General features: G+C 40.5%; 1 protein-coding gene across 3 annotated transcripts in view; it reads right to left on the minus strand.

The window, feature by feature from the left end:
• Positions 1-1,961: 1,961 nt before the first annotated feature.
• Positions 1,962-21,567, minus strand: part of dcc (DCC netrin 1 receptor) — a 367,931-nt gene continuing 348,325 nt past the window's right edge. For all 3 annotated transcript variants that reach the window (XM_054756233.1, XM_054756232.1, XM_054756234.1), the window contains exons 28-29: positions 19,676-19,824; positions 1,962-13,290 (exon numbers count right to left, since the gene is read on the minus strand). In XM_054756233.1, the coding sequence (XP_054612208.1) occupies positions 13,201-13,290; positions 19,676-19,824 (239 nt within the window). In that variant the 3' untranslated portion in view covers positions 1,962-13,200. The remainder of the gene's footprint in view (positions 13,291-19,675; positions 19,825-21,567) is intronic.

Here is a 21,567-nt window from a genome sequence, read left to right on the forward strand (position 1 = left end):
ACTAATTGTGGAATATTGCAAACCACCTGAGTGGAATACAGGAGTGGAATACAGGACATACAGTGAACGACTTGAGCAGTATTGTCTTGCTAATAAAATTGAGAATGAAAGAAAAGTTGCCGCACTGCTGAGAGTAATGGGCGCAAAGTCATAAAATCACAATTTAATGGGGCCACCTAAACCTGCTCGGAAGACTTTCAAGGACATTGTGGATGCGCTGCAGCATCACTTAAACCAAAACCACTGGCCATAAGCGAAAGGTCACATCACAAACAGCTAGCAGGCGTACAGTGGTGTCAACATTTTTCGGTCCTCTGATTGGTTGATCAGAGCAAAACTGTTCAGCAAGCCAAGTTACGCCCCCCAGTGGCTGACTGAGCAGAAACTATCATCTCTGGTGAGTAGATGTATTTTATTGAAAAGTTGGATGTGTTGTCATGTTTTCAGATAAATCTTGATCGTAAACTGCTCCAGATGATATTGTAGTGTAGAAGTTTGGAGTTGTCTGAACCCTTAATCACCAAACCATTCCATTTACACTCATTAGGGCTCACTTTACAAGCGCCGGCGGTCACTGGTGGACGTTAGTTACTAATGCTCCAAGTTACTTGCACTAACATAAGTCAGGCGTATCGGCCCATCATCCACAATCCTTATAAGAGACATGAACACACGCCTTTCTCTTATTTGTGCCTTGTAAGGATATAAAAACAGCTAAAAAGAGGCAGCTGAGAATGCACGTACCGGGACACACCTTTTCCATCTATAAAACCTTCTGAAAAAACCTTCAAAAAGCGCCAACAACACTCCATTTACATAATGTGACCTGCATATTAACCAAGCTACAGCGGCATTGTTATATTGTTACTTGCGTTACTTGCCGGATAGCGACTAGCTTCACCTCACACTCGCCTGTAGTGTGTCAGCGCCACACACACAAGGTGTCACCGAAAGGTAAATCTACATATTGGAGCACTGCTACTGTGTTTTTGAGTTTGGAAAAGTTAATGCTTGGTGTAGCGGTTGCTTTTATCTTGCTATGTGAAATCAATGGACCCAGTAAGGAAGTTCCGGTAACGCTTAAAATAACCAAAATACAGGAAAATACTGTATTACATATACACGTATGGCAGGAGCTCTGTTGAAGATACTGGAAATTTCAACTATTTTGGTGCTTTCCTGACTATACTTCATGAACACAAGATCAGCACTGGTTGCTGAATCCCCCAACTTGAACTTGGATAAGAGAGAGGTACAGATTCCTTGAAATAAACTAGTTACAAGTGTCGATACCTGCTAGCAAGTCAGGCTAACTGGCTAACTGCTGAAGTTCAAAGCGGTTGCCTAGCAACAATGCCAAACACAGCAAAATGATACTGGCTCTGGAGTTACAGACTCAAAATCAGAAATAAGGTCAGGCAGGCTGTCGGATTAAAAAAAACAACTCCAGGATTTGAAGATTTTATCAAGAAGAAGACACCAGAGATTACTCCATTACAAATAGTGCAAGGAATTGAGAATCTGCAATTAAAATCCGTGCAAAATTCTGCATATATAAGGATGGACATATCGCTTCTGAAAGCAGAAGTTACATTTCATTACAACAGCTTCTATGAAATGATCACGGATGTCCATAATGGTGTCACAGAGATTATGAAGAAATCGAGCACTGAGCAAGGCTGTCAAAGCACTAAGAAAAGAAGTCAAGGAGTTGCAAGATGGAAACACGGACTTGAGTGCTGCTCTTAAGGAGGTTAAAAACCCTATAGAAGATATCAAGGCTCTGCAGGACGATATCAAGGTATTATATTGAATGACAATGCTGCCTTGCCCGCTGCTCTTTAGGAAGCTAAAAACCCTAAAGGAAATACAGCATTATGCAGGATGATATCAGGGCATTATTGGAAGGCAATGCTGCCTTGCGAGCTGCTCTTAAGGAGGTTAAAGACCCTACGGAAGAAAATAGAGCATTATGCAATGATATCAACATTCTACAGGATGATATCAAGGCACTATTGAAGGATGGTGCTGCCTTTCGCACCACCCTTGAGGAAGAGAAAGAAGCAAAGGAAAAATCATTTAAAAAAGTGAAAAAGGTTTTCCTTGTTGATGAGGCACCCAATGAAGACCACCTGGGGTCTCAACATCCATGAGACCGACATGGGAATCAGGATACAAGCAATGAAAAATCAGCAATGGTTTTGTATCAAAATTTTATTTACTAAACGAAAAGAATGCACCAAATACCATTTCTATAAAAAGGAGCATGGGACTGTTCTACAGTGTGTTACAAAACCAGCATTTGTACTGAACATTGTGGATAGAAACCTCACTTGACTTTATGCCAGACACACATTTCTTGTCTCCTTCATTCAAATGGGGGAAAATATTAAACACTGCAGCAACTAAGCTAATTTGGAGATAATTCAAATAATGACATACAACTATTTACGTGACCCGAGTGGGCCGGTCCTCTGTTGATGTTCTGGATGAAATGAGGTCATTGTGTGTGTGAAAAGGAGATAAGGGGACTTTTAATTTGGCCCTTTCACTGCAGTGAAGTCGAAATCATGTTTTTTTTTCTCCACGTCTATTCAGACACAATCATTTCCTTCTTGTTCAGCACTGCACTCATTCTGTCTTTCATAAACCTGCCAGCTAGATTTTTTTCTCTTTGTAATTTCTCCCTTTTTTGACCTTTAGTGGCTCCCACACGCGCGCACACACAAAAGCAAATGAATGGAATTGAGTTTCTCTTTCAAATGTGGGAGACAAGCGCCCTGAATGGCCACCTTATCAGGTGTAGGTGTTTCTGATTTCCACACAATCACCACATGCACAGGACAGGCTCATGAGGGTTTGGACCCTTTACAGAAAAATAGTTAGGTTCTGTTCTGGGAGGTTTCTGAAAGTTACACCATAAAATAAGGACTTCATCAACTTTCCTTCACGTAACACAAATCTTTGAAATCCACATTGTTTTTGTTGAAAAATAACACATTTTCAGACATAAGAATCAGACAAAAGATGCTTAATTTAAATGCTTTATCAGATAAATCCCAGTGTTACCATTCTTAACCCATAAGAAAGCCATTCAGCAATTCTAATGCATAATAGAGTTGCAATTCAACTCTTACTATGTTTCGTCAATGAATTAATAGAAAACAAGCTAAGAAAATATCACCATCGGTCTTTTAGCCTTAAAATTGGAATGGGAAGCCTGACATGATATATTTTTCAGAACAGCAAAAATGTTAATGAGGCAGTGTTTCAATGAATTTCAATGAATATGTTTTTTTGGTTCAATTGAAAGTACATTTGTGCTCCACAAAAAGTTGACTTATTTTCAAATACATACAGCATGAAAAATGGAACATATATGTAACATCACATTATCTTCCTTTTAATTATTTTTATTGTGGATGCTCTACTATGATTATTTTATTGCATGTAAGGTGACCTTGGGTGTTTTTGAAAGGCGGCAACAAATAAAATTTATTATTATTAGTAGTACCTGTAGAGTGGTACCTCGGTTTTCATATGCCCCACGTTTTGTGCGATTTTTTTTTTTTAGCCACAGTTTACAAATACCATTTTGGTTCCCATGCAGTCAAACATTGCGTGTATCAATCTAGTCTGTTTGCCCACGTATCATTCTGCAGACTGAAGTGACAAAGCATCCCTTGTCTTGGTGCTACATCAGCCAGAAAGTTACGAGCGCCAGCACTTTGACAAAGACGATGAGAAACTGAAAATTTAATTCAAGAAAGAACTTGTAGCAAAGTATGACAGTACCCCTCCTCCCTCAGCAGCGTCTTTGCCAACAAGAGTCTTCAGTAAAAGTGAAAGTTTTATGTTAAATGTTAATTTATCCATTTCATTCTTTATTTATAATTATTTTTGCATTTTTTAATGCATATAAAACAATAATTATTCTTCATAAACATGTTTTTTGTTTACTTATGGTTTTCTGGAATGGATTAATTGGAATACCATTATTTCTTCTGGGAAAAATTACTCTGCTTACTCCCTTTTGAAGGGATTAATGAAAACCCAGGTACCACTGTATTTTAGAAAAAAAAAAACATCACAAATGTCTGTGTTCCATTTGATCCGTGGTATATCTCCCACATTTTAGTTTAAAGGGGTCTGGATACTTATGGGTTAATTCATGATTATTATTGCAGACAGTCAGCTAAAGTAGGACCTGATGACATTACATTTGTGTAGATAAGGTAAAACATCTAAAAAGACCACAAAGACAGATTGGACTTCAACTTGTTCAAATCTCTTTCTCTCTGGTGGAAAATGTAAACTAAGGTATCAGATCTGCGCTACAAAATATCACTTTCAGTCACAGTTTGTTATAAAGGATAACGTAAACGTGAACTCAGTTAAATGTACATTAAATTGTGGTGACTGTTCCTCAGAAGGAACCACTTTGGCACTGAATCCCTCATTTGAAAATCTAAATACATATAGTTTACAACATCAGACACCTGAAGGCAACAAAATACACCAAAAAGTGCATCCTTTTTTCCTCTTTACTTAACAAAATGGACGTTTGTTATAAGTAAACATTTGAACGTTCACTCATAACAAAGTAAATACAAAAAAATATTAGCAACCAGAGAAGGCAAGTGATGTAGAAATTGTGTGTGGATGCTGGTGAGCCAAAGCTGAACAGAAAATGCGGAATTACGGAAAGTGGGAATTGTTGGAATGTGGAAAATTGTTAGCCTAAATGTTTTGATACTGGAATGATTTGAATGGGTTGAGAAATCGTGGAATAGTTACAATTTCAGGCAAAGGTCATTTGTGTTTGGAAAATATGGAACTTGGGCAAAAGTGGGAATTTTTTGGATGGGGAATATTGGGAGTGATCGGTCCTGGCACGAAGGCAGCTGGGATAGGCTCCAGCATAATCCCCAGACCCTGGTGACGACAAGCAGCATAGAAAATGGATGAATGAATGAATGGAATATTGGTAGTCCTGAATGAGCTGAGGTTTTCATGTAGGAATGTTGTAAATCATTTAAGGAATTGAAGAAGTCTGAAACCTGTAAAAATGGGAGGGTTTTTTAGGGCCACAATTAATTATTTTCCTAGTCAATTAATCTGACGCTTGTTTCGATTAATCGAGTAATCACGTAGGCCCTACACCATGGGTCAGCAACCTTTACCATCAGAAGAGCTATTTTGCATCCTCTTCCTGTTAGGAAAAATAGTCTGGAGCCACAAAACATTACACAGCTTGTACATTTTTAAAAGTTGTTGTTGTTCCGAAAACAGAATTCAATTAACAGAAGTCCTACTTTGAAATAATTTAAACACTGAACTATGTAGGCCTTTTTCAGTCATTCCCATATTTGTGTAAAATTAAAACAAAACAAAACGTAGCCAACTTCACATAAAAAAGCCCATCAGAGTTGACACATCTGCTCAATATGGGAACTTGACTCATCACAGCCAATTCAATTTGCTAGCACTGAATTAATGTCATCTGCCAATGTTTTGGTCCCTGTCTTTGCAGAGACGGTATTGCTTACATTTTCAAAATAATTTCCTGTTGAATTGGGAGGATAGATGTGCTGATATTTGAATGAAAGGTTCTTTCATGTATTCTGCATCTGTGAACGACTTCAGCCTCCTTATGATCTCATATGCAGCCACAAGGCTAGCAGCTGTAGTTGAGTTTGGAGCGTTCATCCACTTCTAGAAAGTATGCTCAACTTTCAGTAGTAGTTCCCAAATCGCTCTCTCACGCCCATCTGCAGTTGGGTACTTTTCAGAAAAAACTAAGTGCTTGATTTGAAAATGTCTTTCAACGTGTTATTGGCGAATTTCTTGCCACATATTAAGCAGACGGGTAAGCCAGCGTCATTGGCAGTGAAGACCATTCAGAAATAAAGTCGATATTTTCTTCTGAGATTTTTCTTTTTAGGGAGGTATTCATAGTTAGAGATACAGTAGCTTAGCAGGGGTAGCACACTCAACAAGATGGCTTTTTCATGTGTCACTGCACACGACGGTCCCCCTTCCCAGCACACGACGGTCCCCCTTCCCTTGCTCATTTAATCAGCAGTCACAACACAGTCTAGATGCATTCACAGACCTGCAGTGAGTCAAGTATTTCAAACTCTTTTCGAAAAAGCACATTTGCTCCACTTCGGTGTTAAAAAAAAAAATCACCCAACTTGGCAAAGGGAGCCGCAACAAGTAGGCTGAGGAGCCACGGGTTGCCGACCCCTGCCGACCCCATGATGGACCAAATATGAACCAAACACAAACAGTTAGTGACTTGGTCCACAACACATCAAGAAAGAGGCAAAAATGTCGATCGCTGATTTCCAAAGTTAAAGCTGATACGTGTGAATATTTTGTTTTGCCTAAAACACAAAAATAATAGGTTTGCTTTCATGTATGACTAAGGAAATTAAAAAATATTCACATTGAGGGGCAGAAATAGAGGATATTTACATTTGTAAATCAAAAACTGATTTATGGAATACCAAGATAGTTGTTGATTACTTGGATAATCAACTAATCATCGATTAATTGCTGTAGCTCTACTTTTGTTATAGAATTACAGAAAAAATGGGATGTTTTTGGAATGTATCAATAGCGAGCCATTGTGTCGCAAATGAGAGGAACATTCTGATGTGGGAATGGTTTGAATGCTCGTCAGCAAACACACAATATAATACTTGTATTAAATCTGATTATAAAATTACTGCTACTGAAGTTGAGATCACACTCAAAAATATATTAAGCAGCATTTTGCAACATAGTTCTGCTACAGCAACACTGATCAAGGCGAAACCAGAAGCCGTTTGCGGATTACCACGACCTGGATGCCTGAGAATCCACACAGACTCATTTTGATAACTGATTGAAAAAAGCCAGACGCCCGCAGAAGGTATACTTTCATATCAGGGCACATTTTAGTTCAATGAAATGAAAAAAAAAGTTTTCCAAGCAAACCGTGACCTTGAAGCTGGTATGTACGGTGATTATGGTGAACCGTGAAACCCTGGTTCATAATGTGATAGGTATTTGTTAACAGCCACCTTTTCGCCTACCAAAAATGGAGGAATGCAACACATAGCCATAATACCTTTGAGGAAATTGAGAAGCAATGAGGTAGTCTGCCCTCATGATGAAACAGAATCAACGTCCTATTATTAACGACGACTACTAGATGTGGCGTGATGTCACTTTTTGCTGGAAAATCATTTTTAAGATGCTTCTTTAACATTTCTGTAGCTTGTCTTTTTTAATTTAACCAACATTTACCTTGTATGAAAGGGAACCCTAACCCGTGGCTTATGTTGGATGTTCTGTACGTTGGATTCAGGGTGAGGTCAAAAAAGGTTTCGGGTATGAATTGTTGAAGAATGTGATCATTTTGCAACATGTAATTGTCTCAGTAAAATTGAACTAACATAAATGATCCCTTATCCTAACCGTTAGTCTTACACTAACCCTAATCCTATATTTGAACCATTTTACATGAACTCAAATCCTAACCTTAACCGTGATCCGTACCTTCACTTTAACCCTTAGTCTAACCCTGAACTAACCTTTGAACTAACTTACTTTACATTAACCCTGAACCCTTAACCCTACCCGAACCCTAACCCGTACCCTAACATTGTGCAAGTTGAAAGCATTGCACACCAAAATAATAAATACCCGCTCCATATTCTTTTCCATCGTGACGTGAAAGACGATTAAATTGTACAAAACTATTTCCTGTTGTTGATGTTGCTAAAATAAAAACATTCCTACTACTGAATCGAACTGATCTAAGGTCTCAGGCGAGAGAGGAGGAAGACTCGGAGAAGAAAGTAAGTGGATTCATCTCCCAGAGCAGGTTGATGAGTTTGATCCCCACACCGCCTGTACCTGCCCTCTCTAACCTTTCATTGCTGCATCCATTCTGCGGAGACGTTACCTTTCTACCGTCTCTGTCCCCGGGACTTTTTCCTGCCGCTGTAACGGCCCAGTGAGCATGAGCTTGAATCATAATGTTTGCAATGTCTTTTTAATGAATTCGCCACCTCATTCCTCAGTGCCCTGCTCACACTTGCGAGCCAGCGTTGAATATCAATGCGACTCGTCTGCCCGAATCTCCCCCAGGATTTTCCTTTTCATCACATAGAGATAAAGGTCTGTAAATTGCAATATGGTGACGAGGGTGTCAACTGTGGAGCAGACTGATGGCTTGTTTTCTTCACCTCACTTGGAATCATTTGTCAATTTAACCCATAAGAATCCAGAGACATTTCAAATTATGGAGGAAGTGGAACACAGAAAATATTTGTGATGTTTTTTCTAAAATACTACGACAGTGGAACCTCGGTTAGCGTCATTAATCGGCCCCGGTAGGTACAACTCAAAGCGGAACGTAACCAAAACAGTGTTTCCCAAAGAAATAATCCAATTACTCTAATCTGTTCCGGAAACCCAAAAATTTGATCTCAAACAACTTAAAATGCATATAAATGATGAATGAAAGGGAAACATGAACATTTAACGTCACCTTTAGCTTCACTGAAGATGTGATTGTTGCCACATACACGATGTGGCATCGAGATCAGCGTGGACACCACCTTCGTGCTGTGTGATGAGTGTTTCTCTGTCTCTATTGTGGGTTATTTTGCAGCCGTTCTCAATAAGCAGACACTTGTGACGTAACTGTGTTAGATAGAAAAGAACTACAGAGTCATCTGCTGATGATGTTCCGGTTCCGGTTTCCATTTTGTTAACATGCTAACAAGGACGTTTTGTGATAAAAATACATTAATAGTTGGGCTCACGCAGTAGATTAATGACACCACAAGGCACGCACCATATTGTATGACATGTACACAAACCGAGGCAAAATTTTGCAATACATTTTTTACCTACTGTAGACGAAAAACACGCTAACCGGGCTACGCTAATCAAGGTTCCACTGTAATTGATGTCAAATTTGTGTGACGTTACATATACATTATTTATGCTAGATGTATTCCTGATTTGAAAAGAAGTCAACCTGACACTTTTGTGTAAAACAAATGTACTTTGAATTGAACAAAGAACATATATTCATAAAAAGTCATTAAAACTTTGACATTTATTGAGTGTCTTACTAGCATTTTTGCTGTTGTGACAAATACGTCAGGTCAGGCTTTCCATAGCAGTTTTAAGTATAAAAGCCAGAGAGTGATATTTTCCTAGCTTGTTTTTTCTGAAATCATTGAAGAAACTTTAGTAAGAAGAGTTGAATTATTAATATCTGACACCCTATTATGCATTCAAGTTGTTAAATGCTAAATAAATGTTAACAATTAGCTTTCACAGCAAAAATACATTTTTGGAAATGAGCTAGCTTACCTGACACACCGCCATTTTGGGGAAGCCATATCCTGGGATAGTGGTCACATGACACCACTCGGCAGTGTTTCACTTACGGCAGGCGTGTCATAATGGGTTCTTATGGGTTAAGTTGAAAGATATTTTTGTCTCCAAACACTTGGAGATTAGAGGAGGAGATTAGGTCTGATATTGGGGAACATATTCTTTCAGAGATTTCTACAAAGGCTCGCTCCCACTGCTTTTCATAAATGAATATTCTCTGAAGCAAGATAAACAAAAGGAAGGCAAACTCCACTAATTGGACACTTTTCCTTCTTCGCTGTCAATACAAATTCAAAGAAGAAAGCCTCTGATTGACCTGATGTTTGAAATGTCTCACTCCAAACCAAAACACTGTACTGCATTGACATTCACTACATTTCCATGCACTCAATATAAACAATATTAATATTATTATTAACACAGCTGCCAACATTTGGTGTTGGCAATGTGGGAGATGCATTTCCATCCCCACCTGCTCAGCTGGAGCCCTCTAGACATGAAATAACACCCCTATATTCACCTTTAACCTCATATTACCCAATATGGTAGACATAATAAGATAAATAGGCTCACACGTGAGAATTGGGAGAGTTCCTTGTTGTCCCTTTTTTACTTCCGTTTTCATACTTCCTGCAATGGCTTTTGTCGCATCCTTGTGACATTTAGTACCAAATACTACATAACAGAATGTCTTTTGTGTGTTTTCTTAATGCCTTATATTTCGATTTTATTTAGCAAATTTTGTGCTGGAAAATTTGCTTAAACATGCACATTCTTTGACTAATAATAGGCCGTAGTCAACCACAAAACAGCAATGATTTGTAGGAATGCTCCGATCTATCGGCCACCGATCAGTATCGCCCGATTTCTGTGGAAAAGCATGTGACCAGCATTTGCAGATCAATGCCTTTCAACACGGATCACAAACACCGTACTATTGCAGCCTGTAGAGACCCTTGTGTGCAGTGTAGTGCCCCCCTACCCCTTTCTTTCACACTGTGCAGGCGTGCGGCCGCAAGCCAAAACGTTTGTGCCGTGTGGACCTTATCTGCCATTTGTGACAGTGTATCCTGCAACACATGCCATGAGAAATACCTCACAAGGGAAGCATGTTAAATAGCTGTAATAATTACTGTAAATTGCGGTGTATAAGCCGCTACTTTCTTCTTAAACTTTCAACCCAGCGGCTTATGAAGCGGTGCGGCTAATTTATGGCTGAATTCTAATCTCGTGACATCTCCTTTACTTCAGAATTACTACTGATTGTTTAAATACTGTGCCGCTCACGAGTCAGTGAGGAAGCGGTAGCTCTTTCTTTGCCAGGAGCCAATCATGAGCTATCAGTGCACTCACAACGAGCTTGTCAACAGGCCCGTCTGATTCACAGTGTCATCTTTTAAAAACATTTAACTAATAGCGCTAAATTCAGCACAGGGCAACTTGATACAAATATCGAAACATGTCCCAATGTGACATTAAAATAAAGAAAAAGCCAACATTTTAAAGGTTTCCCAAAATACATTGCGTGTGAGCAACGCATTCTTTGGGCTGGTGCAATGACTTCACTTCCCCCCATCGCAGTCTTTTGGCCCTCTGGCTTCCTCTGGTGGACAAAAGCAGCATTGCAGCCATTTTCTACAAGTATGCTTTGTATGCTCTCCTCCAATGAAATGGTTTTCTCAACCAAAATGCATTATGGGCACACTTTAAAATGTTTGTTTTTTTTCATAAAAAACTTGTATCGATACATGTTTCTATATTTCTGAGGTATAACGTTTGAGAGTTATTTGTTGTGTGATGAGTTCAATGTTGTTTGTAAGACGAAACAGTGAGTCGGACTGTTATACTGAGTAATGACCTCCTGCAATTTCCAATGCGTTGACAAGCTCGTCGTGCATTTATTCATAACTTATTGATGGCTCTTGTTAAATAAAGAGCTGCGTGGTCCTGACGGACTCGTGCGCGCCACAATATGCAACTTTATGATGTGGGCACATGCGGCCTATATAACAACAAATCTGTTTTTTCCTCTAAATTTAGTGGGTGCGGCTTATACACCGGAAATCATGGTAAATAGCTAACATGGTCATCACTCACCCGGATGTGTGTGACAGTCAGAAAGTTAAGCAAATGACCCCAAAAAATAGTTGACTTAATCAGATTAGGCGACCAGCCTTTCTTAACGGTGGAAGACACCGCGGTCCGGCCAAACTGCTCTCTCACTTGGAGCCCCGCTATGTGCTACCTTGAAGGGGATATTTCACAGGCGTAGCACCGCCAGAGGTTCACCAGATAATGTACTCTCACGATTGTATTTACATTACATTTGTTTCCTCCTCACCCCACACGTGACCTTTCCTGCCTCCATCACGCCATGCCGGACAAACAATCCCTTTGCCATCTGAGCAGTGAGCATGCTCGATAAACACTTCATATTCCACCATTTACATTTTATTATGAGCTCGTATTGGGCATGATGCAGGCTTACGCCAGGCTTATGCCAGGGGTGCCAGTGGGGTTTTTTATAATTGGAAAACGACCTTGACTGGAATTGGTCTTCGTCAAAAGACGTCAAGTTTTGTATTGACTTTATTCGGGTATATTGTGTGCATGGAAACATATCGAGTGTTTGCTTATTTCACTTCATGCAGACTGCTTGCATTACAAAAATGAAACTGGAGAGAACGATTGCCTGTAATGTCTTCTACATGCTGTCTGTATCTATGCTGACCTCTGGTTTAGCTCTGTGGAAACGTGTTCAAAAGGTGAAAAAATACACTTTGTGGAATATGCATGATTTGGGGTTTGTATTCTTGTTTTGTATCAAAATCTGACCCCTCCATGTGAAACTTAAAATTCAAGACTGACATCGGTACAATGTGGGTTTATCTAATCCAAAATAAATATGAATCTATTAAGAACACATCCACCTTAATAAGTCAAATATATACTGAAAATACACAAAGTAAAAAAATAAACAGTTGTCATTTTCACACTCATTACTGCCATCATCACTACTGTTTTGTTTGAATTACAGCGCAGGTCCGGTCGCCACATAACATCCAGAACTGACGAGCAACCGCCCGTCCAAAACTGCTGGAACAAATGCAGGGCTGGAATGTGACAGGGACGCTTCCCTACATGTATTTGGCAACAACACACATCCTTGCTGATCAAGTTCGTCCGGTTTGGTGGTCTGTGGTCCAGAGTTGAAAGTGGTTTGGTCCGGTGAAACCACACCAAAACGAGAGGCTGATGGCAAACGTGCAGAAATGTCAGCCTGAAGTTCACCAACAGGGAAACTAAAAGCCGTAGAAGCAGAATGTTTTGGTGAAACGCTGGAGGATGGTGTGTATTTCACACCCAGGGTACTGGTTCCAACCATATTCACATCGTGTAAACGGTGTGTGTGAAGGTTTGTTTTAAATAGAAAAAAATAATAATACTCCCGACGGCAAGGAGGTGCAGTCACAGTAACTGAGTTGCAGAGAACTCAGCAGAGGTGGACGTTAATAAATACTACAAAGAAGAGAAACAGGAAAGGTCTTACAATTGGGTCTTCTTTTTCTCTCATTTCATTAAGTCATGGTGGTGGGCATTGGTAGTTCCTCATTTTGTTTCTGTTAGCTTGAACGCTCCACCCTTATCTTGTTCCTGGAGTTGATGATGTGTGGTTCAATCCAGCACAGATGGAGGTCTGAGTCCCCGAAGGCATCTTCAAACTTAAGATGCTGCGGCTGTTGCCGGAGACATGGAGGCTTGAAGAACTGTTCCTGCTCTGGGGGCTTGAAAGGTTTAGAAAGCAGAGCCAGTAATGGCGTTGAGCTGCTTCATCAGCCCCTCTAAACTAGCCATCTGCTCCGAAAGGTCGTCCTGCTCGTACACCTGGAAAACAGAATCAGAAAAACGCATTACACGGCTTTCAGTGGTTAGTAGGCGGTACTGTGCAAAAGTTGCCATTACTTCAGTATGAACAACATGTAGAATTGGTCTCGTTCTGTGCATAAAGGGAATTCCCCTTTATTGGATTATACCCGGGTACTTCACTAGTGGACTGCGGTCTGAGTCCAGACGCAGATGATGTAAATATTCGCTTCTATTTTGAACGCTACTGGTTAATCAGGAATTTCATTGACCAATTGCATGTTAAGTCGTCCCACATGGTACAACTCAGCCAACCAAATCTGTGCTTTCCAGACGCTAAAAACTGCGACTAAATACAGCAACAGATGGAAGAACAGGACGGGACAAGCAGACCTGGCAACATGTACACATTTTTCACACTTGGCACGCAGTTTGACCCTTGAATACGCTTGTACGTTTTGCTGGTCTCCATGTGCACATTTTGTTGCATTTGTTTAGGTTTCACACACCAGCCAGTCTGCGGATCGTACTCCTGCCTCGACACGTTTCAGGACCTCAACTTCTTCCCGTTGCTACGGCCAGCGTCATACTCTTACATCTATCATTGGTAATCACTGTCAGCTGTCAAAAGAACTAAGAGGTGCTCGGAGTTAATAAAAGAAGCTTAAAGCTAAATGCAAAGCCGAGCCTTTAAGTCAGGAGAGTCTGGACGTACTTGGATGTAAACAGACCGCTACTGGAGTGAGCCCGATTGCAACGGGAAACTGACTCGCCACCAGTTCAGTCACTCAGACAAGCGTTACGTTTACAGCGTTGTGAAAGTTCGGGCCAGGCATTTACTAATATGGACATGGGTGCGCCAAACACAGCAGTACAGTGTAGCACAGCTGCCGGTCAGCTAGCTGAGTTGCTAACTGACTATACTGGCCATTAGTGTTGTTTGCAGTGTTAGGTTGCAAGTCTAAGGCAACCTAGACTTGCAACAGGCCCATCGTACGCTGCCTGGGACCACTTCACACCTAAAATCCGGTATGTTTGGCTATTGCAAGCACAGTCATCTGCGGCCAGACTACGGCACGAATTGAAGAGGTAGTATAAATAAGTATACAGACGTCCCTCGTTTATCACGATTTTGACTATCGGTGCTTCAAAGGTTTGGACACACGTTCTCATTAACTAGCATGAGCAAGCGTGTCCAAATTTTTGACTGGTAGTCTATAATACAGACCTGTCAATTACACATGCGATTGCTCCTCTTGTACGTAATTAATGATAGACTCGAAATAAGACTGGAAATAATGCACAAAGTGACAGAAATTGGAGTAAAATATGGGATAAGCAAACAGGCTGCAACAGGAATCAGGAATGGTCAGTGTGAGCGCAGGCTTGCGTACAGTCTTGATTTTATAAACAAGCGTGACATCTTGAAAGACACGATAAAGCGTCAGGAAGGCAAACCTCAAGACCAAGTGCAACCAATGGAGCACCGTCCAACGCCTGATTCTAGCTTTAGTAAAACTTTTGCAAAATTTTACATTTTATTTGTCATTGTCAAATTTGAAATGGGACTGCAGCTCTGACCCCGTAATATTTTCCAGTCCATACCTCCAACACTTGAAGTGTGCCGTGCGTCTTGCTGGTGTTTTGTAGACGCAAGTAAAAGGCTAATTTATCATTTGTATCGTCCTGCCTCATCATCATTTCGCCGACCTTACAATATTTTATACTTTTATTTAACAGATCTGCTGCGCTAAAACAGTTTTGACTAAGCTTTTGGACACGCGCAACCGATTCAAACCAATCTATTGGATTTTTTTGTTGTAATTATAAAATATTCTTGTGAAAATTACTGCTGATTTTTCCATTTTTGCTGTTTGTTTTGTTTATTTCTTTAGTGTTGTTGGTAATTGGTTCCAGAGGGTTCCTTATTTATAAATGGAATATTTCATATAGAAAACCTATTTTTGACATTCTAACACAGTTTTTTTTAACATTATTAGGGCCCTCTAGACATGAAATAACACCCTTACACTTGTACTACCCAATATAGTATGCTATAGAGAAAATAAATAATAATAAAATAAATATATACACACACACAGATATATATATATATATATATGTATGTATGTATGTATGGGACTAAATAGTACTTTCATGTTAGCATTGGGAGATTTCCTTGTTCCTTTCTGACTTCTGGCGTCATGACAGAGCCTTCCTGCGGTGGCTATTACTCATCAACAACTTAACAACATTACTGACACCTGGTGTGTAGAATACTGCATATCATCATGTCTTTAAATGCATCGTCTGAATGTCGTGATCCTCCTTTGTTTGGTCTTGCTGCCGCTTTACCGCGGTGCCTTTTCTGGTAGTTCCCGGGGCAGAGCCACCTGACACTCATCTGCTGCACACCTGCGACCATTTGCTCATCAGACTTTATCAGCAGGCAGTTTGCCACACTCCGACTCTGGACTGTCTTCCATGCTGTGCCACTTGTCCTGTAGTCGTGCTCTTTGCCCTGGTTAGAGTTTTGTTTTTTTTATTTAGTTCTTGAATTGTACTTTGTATTTTTTTGTGTGGCTTCGCCCCAAGCTTGCGCTGTGACTGTTTTTGTTACAATTTTGTTTTCCTTTACGGAAACCTTTTGTTGCAGACACCTTTTGTTCTATTTATTTATATATTGCGGTGCTTTTGTTCTTAGTAACGTTACATCACTCAGTGTCTGCTTTGGAGCCCAAACCTATGGCTACGCCTCTCCTTGTGACACTGAATGCCTTATATTTATATTTTAGTTCATTTAGCCAGTTTTATGCTCGAAAATGCTTAATTAAAAAAAAAAAGCAAAAAAAACATAAAATGTGCTTAAATATACATATTTCTTCACTAATAACAGGCCTTACAACCACAAAACAGCATGATTTATTAATATATTTTTGTGAAACCATGTTTGAGTGAAGCTGCAAAATTCGAAGCATGAAGTGGTGCGGGGTTGCTAGACTGAAAAAAATGTGTTTATGAAGTTATGAAACCTTTTTAAGATCTTACGAAGTCGATGCAATTTTTGTTTGAAAAACTTGGCTGGTTAAAATGATTCATTATGTATGTCTAATGCATAATACATGCATAATAATATCATAGTGGGGCTTCATCAAAAAATGGCCTTTTCCTGTGTCCCACACAGTTTATGGCTTTTTAACCTTCCATTTTCACACTGAACGAAGCGATTAAAAGCTCATGTAGTGTCACCCCGCTGGATTGTCCACTTCCGACATAGAATGAATAGCCCAGTTCCAGTACCTTTTCATCTCAGTTGTCCTGTAACGCGTCACTGATGGGACAAAAAGGTCTGTCATAACTCTCTGGTGGTATTAGTGTGCCCGCTGACCTGGACTGAAGCTCTGAAATCCATCGGAAGAGCAGGACATTGAGTGCTCACGTTCCAGTAGGTGCTGCTTCGTGAGGATGAAGATAACGTTAAACTGTTGCTATGATTTGTTCGTGTAGAGTACGTAAAAACTATAGCCAGCAAGTTGCACACAAACAACCTGTGGACAAACAAAGCACATTGTCACGCTTCGCAGGACAGGAGCGTGTACTTCCTGTCCTGCGCCATTATTCTGGCAAGCTATGCTTCCGGGGTGGTGGAAGGAACTGCCACTCCACGCCTGGTGGCCGCACAGCTGCGGTCAATACTAATCACTGACAGTTAAAAGACCAGCGCCGTCGTATGCGCCGCGCTGGTTCATTGTTGTTGTCATTTCCATCGTTGATTTTTCCGTGCTGTCACCTACCTGTGTATAGTTGATATTATTTTTCCCACAGAGTTTTTCCTCTGTTATTTTTAGTTTGTTCCTGTCCTGCGCAATAAAATTACTTTTATTTTTGCACCTTGCCGCCTTCTCTCTGCACCCTGGGGGTCAACCTGCCGACAGCTTCAACGTTCGTGACACACATGACCTCCTTGGCTGAGGTGGTTTCATACAACAAGTATTTGATATTACAGTAATATGCTGTATTTGTGCATATTTCAACACAGTGGGGGTATTATTATCATTCAGACTGTATTAAGTTGACTGCTACATAAAAGATCAGTCCCTTGACATCTATTAAGAAGAAACTCCTTAAGATTCCAGGATTTTCGAGCTAAAACTAAAAGCTAAAAAAATGTAAAGCTATCCTTGCACAATTTGGAGTAGAGCGAACAAGATAAATGTCCTGAAGTGTTACTGACACTGACAAATAGGAGTTTGAAAACACTGAAAACGAAGGATTTTTTAATTTTAATTTTTTGCCTGTTTTTTTTTTTTTTTTTTCAGAAGCATATGTCTTCAGAACACAGTGGAACCTTCGTTAGCGTACGCCACGCGTTTTTCAGTTAAGGTAGAAAATTTACACCAAAATGTTGCCTCTGTTTGCGTACATTTTCCCGTTAGTGCGCAATATGATGCTATTAATATTATATAATGCTATTAATACACTGCATGAACCCAACTGTGTTTTTAATGTATTTTTATCACAAAATGTCCTTGTTAGCAGCTTGCTAATACATGGAAACAGTAAGCGGAAGTCAGCTCCGTCGCCCGTCTATGATGTCATCAGCGGCTGACTGTAGTTCTTTGCTAACAGTTAAAAAAGTTAACACAAAACGTTTTTACAGTTTCACAATGATAGTTTTACATGCATAAAACAATTCTAATGCATAGAGATGATGAATCTAATGGATAAACAAATATTTCAGCTTACTTTTACCTTCGTTGATGACGTGATGGTTGCCAAAGACACCGTGTGGCGGCGAGATCAAGATGGACACCACCCTTGTGTTTTGCTTTGAGTTATTTGTTGAATTCAATAGTGTTTCTCACCTTCTTTATCAAAACTTCCAACTTTCTATGGCCGCATTTTGGGTTATTTTGCAGCCGTGATGAAAAGAAAAGCAGAGCGTTGATGTGAGAAACACGACTAAATGAACTCATGTCAAACATAAAGGTGGTGTCCGTGTTGATCTCGCTGCCACGTGGTGTCTTTGGCAACAATCATGTCTTCAATGAAGGTAAAAGGAAGCTGAAATGATCATTTAGCCCTTTCATCTTTTATATGTATTTATATGCGTTTTTTGCATGTCTGTGTTAAAGTTTTTTGCTTTCTGGAACAAATTCTTTGGATTTACATGATCTCTAATGGGAAAAATTGATTCAGTTAGAGTGCAGACACATAGTTGGACCTTGTGGAACAGACAATGATGCTAACCAAGCTGGCACTAGTTCCAATGTACAGACTGGAAAACACAACGAGTCTTAGCTTGAGTCCTGAACTAATCCCATTTGACAAATTTGGCAATGATACGACAAAAATGTAGTATTTTACACATCTTTTTCTGAAGGACCAGGCATTCCAAAGGTCACACTAGGTCAGAATCTTCACAAACTCGCGTTCATGGCTTCCCGACTACTGCAAATGTGTCTTTGAAGACCACTTTGTCACGATTGTTTGAAAAATAAAGACTGAAAATGAACTTCAAAGTTGTAACGTTGACGCACAGTCCACGTTTTCCGTTGCTCCGTCACGCAGGAAAATGTCCCGCCCGTCCTCCCACGTATGCCGCATTAAAACAGGGAGTGACATCAAAATGAAAGTGTCATTGCGCTGTCTGGCGTTAAGCCCCCACTCTGTGTGTGTGATGGAGGGGCCAGAGGGCTGATGGGGAAAGACTCGATCAATTACAGCGATGAAGAGCAGATGAAGAAAAAGACCTGCTGACCTTTCACACCCCGTCTGTCCTCGCTCAGCCTTTCCATCTCCTTTTTCTCCACCTATGACACAGACGGTTCTGGCCCAGTCTTTCTTTGCTTCATCCGTCCGTCACCCTTGTCTGTCCCCCTTGAACTGTCATCACACTCACCCTGCCCCTTCATTCCCTCTTAGTTTGTATACTTTCCTCCTTTTGCTTCTGTCTGCTGGCCTCTCCTCCCTGTTGTCATGGCAACCACTTGTCCTGTTCTGTTGTCATTGAGTAGATATGAATATTTAACAAGTTCTAGCATCTGGCAGCCCTTCACATCTACTTCTGTCATTTCTTCTGTACTTGCCCTCTACCGCTCCCTCTTTTCCATCTTTCAGTCATGTTCTCCCTCAAATGTCCCCTCAATTCTTTTCCCATGCCATCCTCCCCAATATCACTTCTGATGCCCCACCCCCCAACTCGTCCTTGGTTCTCTTCTCCGTACCCCACTCTTCCCCTGCTTTCCTCCTCACTTATCTTCATCAGGCCATACCCCCTCCCTCTTCTCCCTCCAGTCCTTTTTGTCAAAGGCTATCAAGCAAGCAAGATTCCAGATTGAGGGATGTAGCTTTGGTTTAAAAGTAAACCGGCAACATTAGCTGCATTGCTTTGATCTCCACTTACGTTGGCAGCTGAATCCTCTGTGGGTTTTGTTCCTCCGTCCTCGAGTATGTCAGGCGCTGTCGGAACTGAGACAGGGAGCAGAGGGGATCGAGCCTTCCCAGCTTGACCCAAAGAAGCTGTCTTCACCTGAGGCTTTGGGAGGCTTGTAGCTGTGTAAAAAGGAATATATATGAGTACAGGCAAATGGAATCACATTTCAGATGTAGGTCTGCAGTGCTTTTATGACATTTGATGTTTTTTCTGTTGACTAAAATAGGCAAAAATGAACAAGATTGGACATGTCGCTTGAATAAGTTTTATTGACTAGAGAAGGCAATTTGTGTAGAAATTGCGCGTGAGTGCTGAAACTGAGCTGAAATGCTGCACGGGACATGTGGATTTATGTGAAAGTGGGAATTTTTAGGATGTGGAAAATAGCCTGAATGTTTTCATGTTGGAATGGTTTCAATCGGTTGACAAATGTGGAAGTACAGTCCATTACATACACAGTACAAGTACAGTACATCCATGCTTTTCACGGGAGTTACACGGGTCGGAGACCACCAACGATTGGCAAAAATCCGCAGCTAATTCAGACGCTTCCAAAAACGTATATTTTTGACACAGAGCTCACACCTCCCGATCCAAATCCTCCTGCTAGCTTGACGTTGATGAACCCCTGCTGCTGACCGATCCAGACGGCAGCCACTCGTCAGAAGAATCAGGGTCAGGTTCTGAGTCACCCGACTCTGAACTGCTTTGGTGTCAGGCTCCGGTGTTGCGCCACATGGCTCAGCAACGCTAACCACTAGCTTGTTGCTTCGGCTGGCGTTGTCAACTGCATTTGTGTCTACGTCACCTGCATCACCCATGTCACCTCTATCTTTCGTGATCGTGTCACTGCTAAAGGCAGATCCACTGCCAGACGAGCTCTGTGACAGTGTTAGCTGCCTGTATTTTTTTGTCTCCGCTCGATTTCTGCATGTGTTTTGCTGTTTTCCTCTCTCAACCCACAATCCGTCTTCTTCATAGACAATCTGTTGCTGCCGGTTGGAGGAAAAGAGAACTGTTGCCCCCTACTGGGACAGAAATACATTCACACACAAGATGAATAAGACTTTGATCTGTAGCTCCTGCGAAAAAAAGCAAAAGACGTCAATAGACGTCTTTGGCAGTCAACGTTACTTTTGGAAAAGACGTCAATGGACGTCTTTGGCAGTTCATTGGACTGAAGCATCTCAAGAGTGCTGTTTTTTTTTTATTGATATATTTTATATAGATCGCATCAAACACAAAGATGTTCATTCCGCAAGTCTTTTTTTTGGTCCATGTCTAAATATAAAAATACATTTCATGTAATTCTGTTGTTGTCTTTTGGCTTCTTTATTTTATGACGTAAGCTTAATGACTACATGAACAAATGATAACCGTAGAATCGTATCAATCTGTTTTTAAAATATATCTTATCTGTATCATAACCCGTGTATCTCGATGTGTATGAAATTGTCTATCACAAGGAGATATACAACCCTGCAATTATCCACGAAGGGTGAATGATTTGTTTTCTGCTGGAAAGAAAGTAACTGCGGGGCCATGAAGGCTTCTTAAGATCAAGGGGCGTTGGACTTTGGAAAATGCGGAATTTCGAGAAACGTGGGAATTTTTGGGATGTGTAATTGTGGTTGTCTGAATGCCCTGAAAGAGATGAATGTTTTCATGTTGGAGTGGTTTGAATGGATTAAGAAATGTTCAATCATTGTCAATGTTGTCATGAAAAATGTACATTTTGACATTTTTGGAATGTGTCACTCTAAAGCCGTCATGTGAGCTGAAAGGGTTGAAATATGTGCAAGTAGTTGAGCATCAAAAAGGATGGAATAAGAATAAATATATTTTTGGAACAGAACAACATA

This window comes from Dunckerocampus dactyliophorus, chromosome 17, assembly GCF_027744805.1.
Source record: "Dunckerocampus dactyliophorus isolate RoL2022-P2 chromosome 17, RoL_Ddac_1.1, whole genome shotgun sequence".
Lineage (NCBI taxonomy): Eukaryota > Metazoa > Chordata > Actinopteri > Syngnathiformes > Syngnathidae > Dunckerocampus > Dunckerocampus dactyliophorus.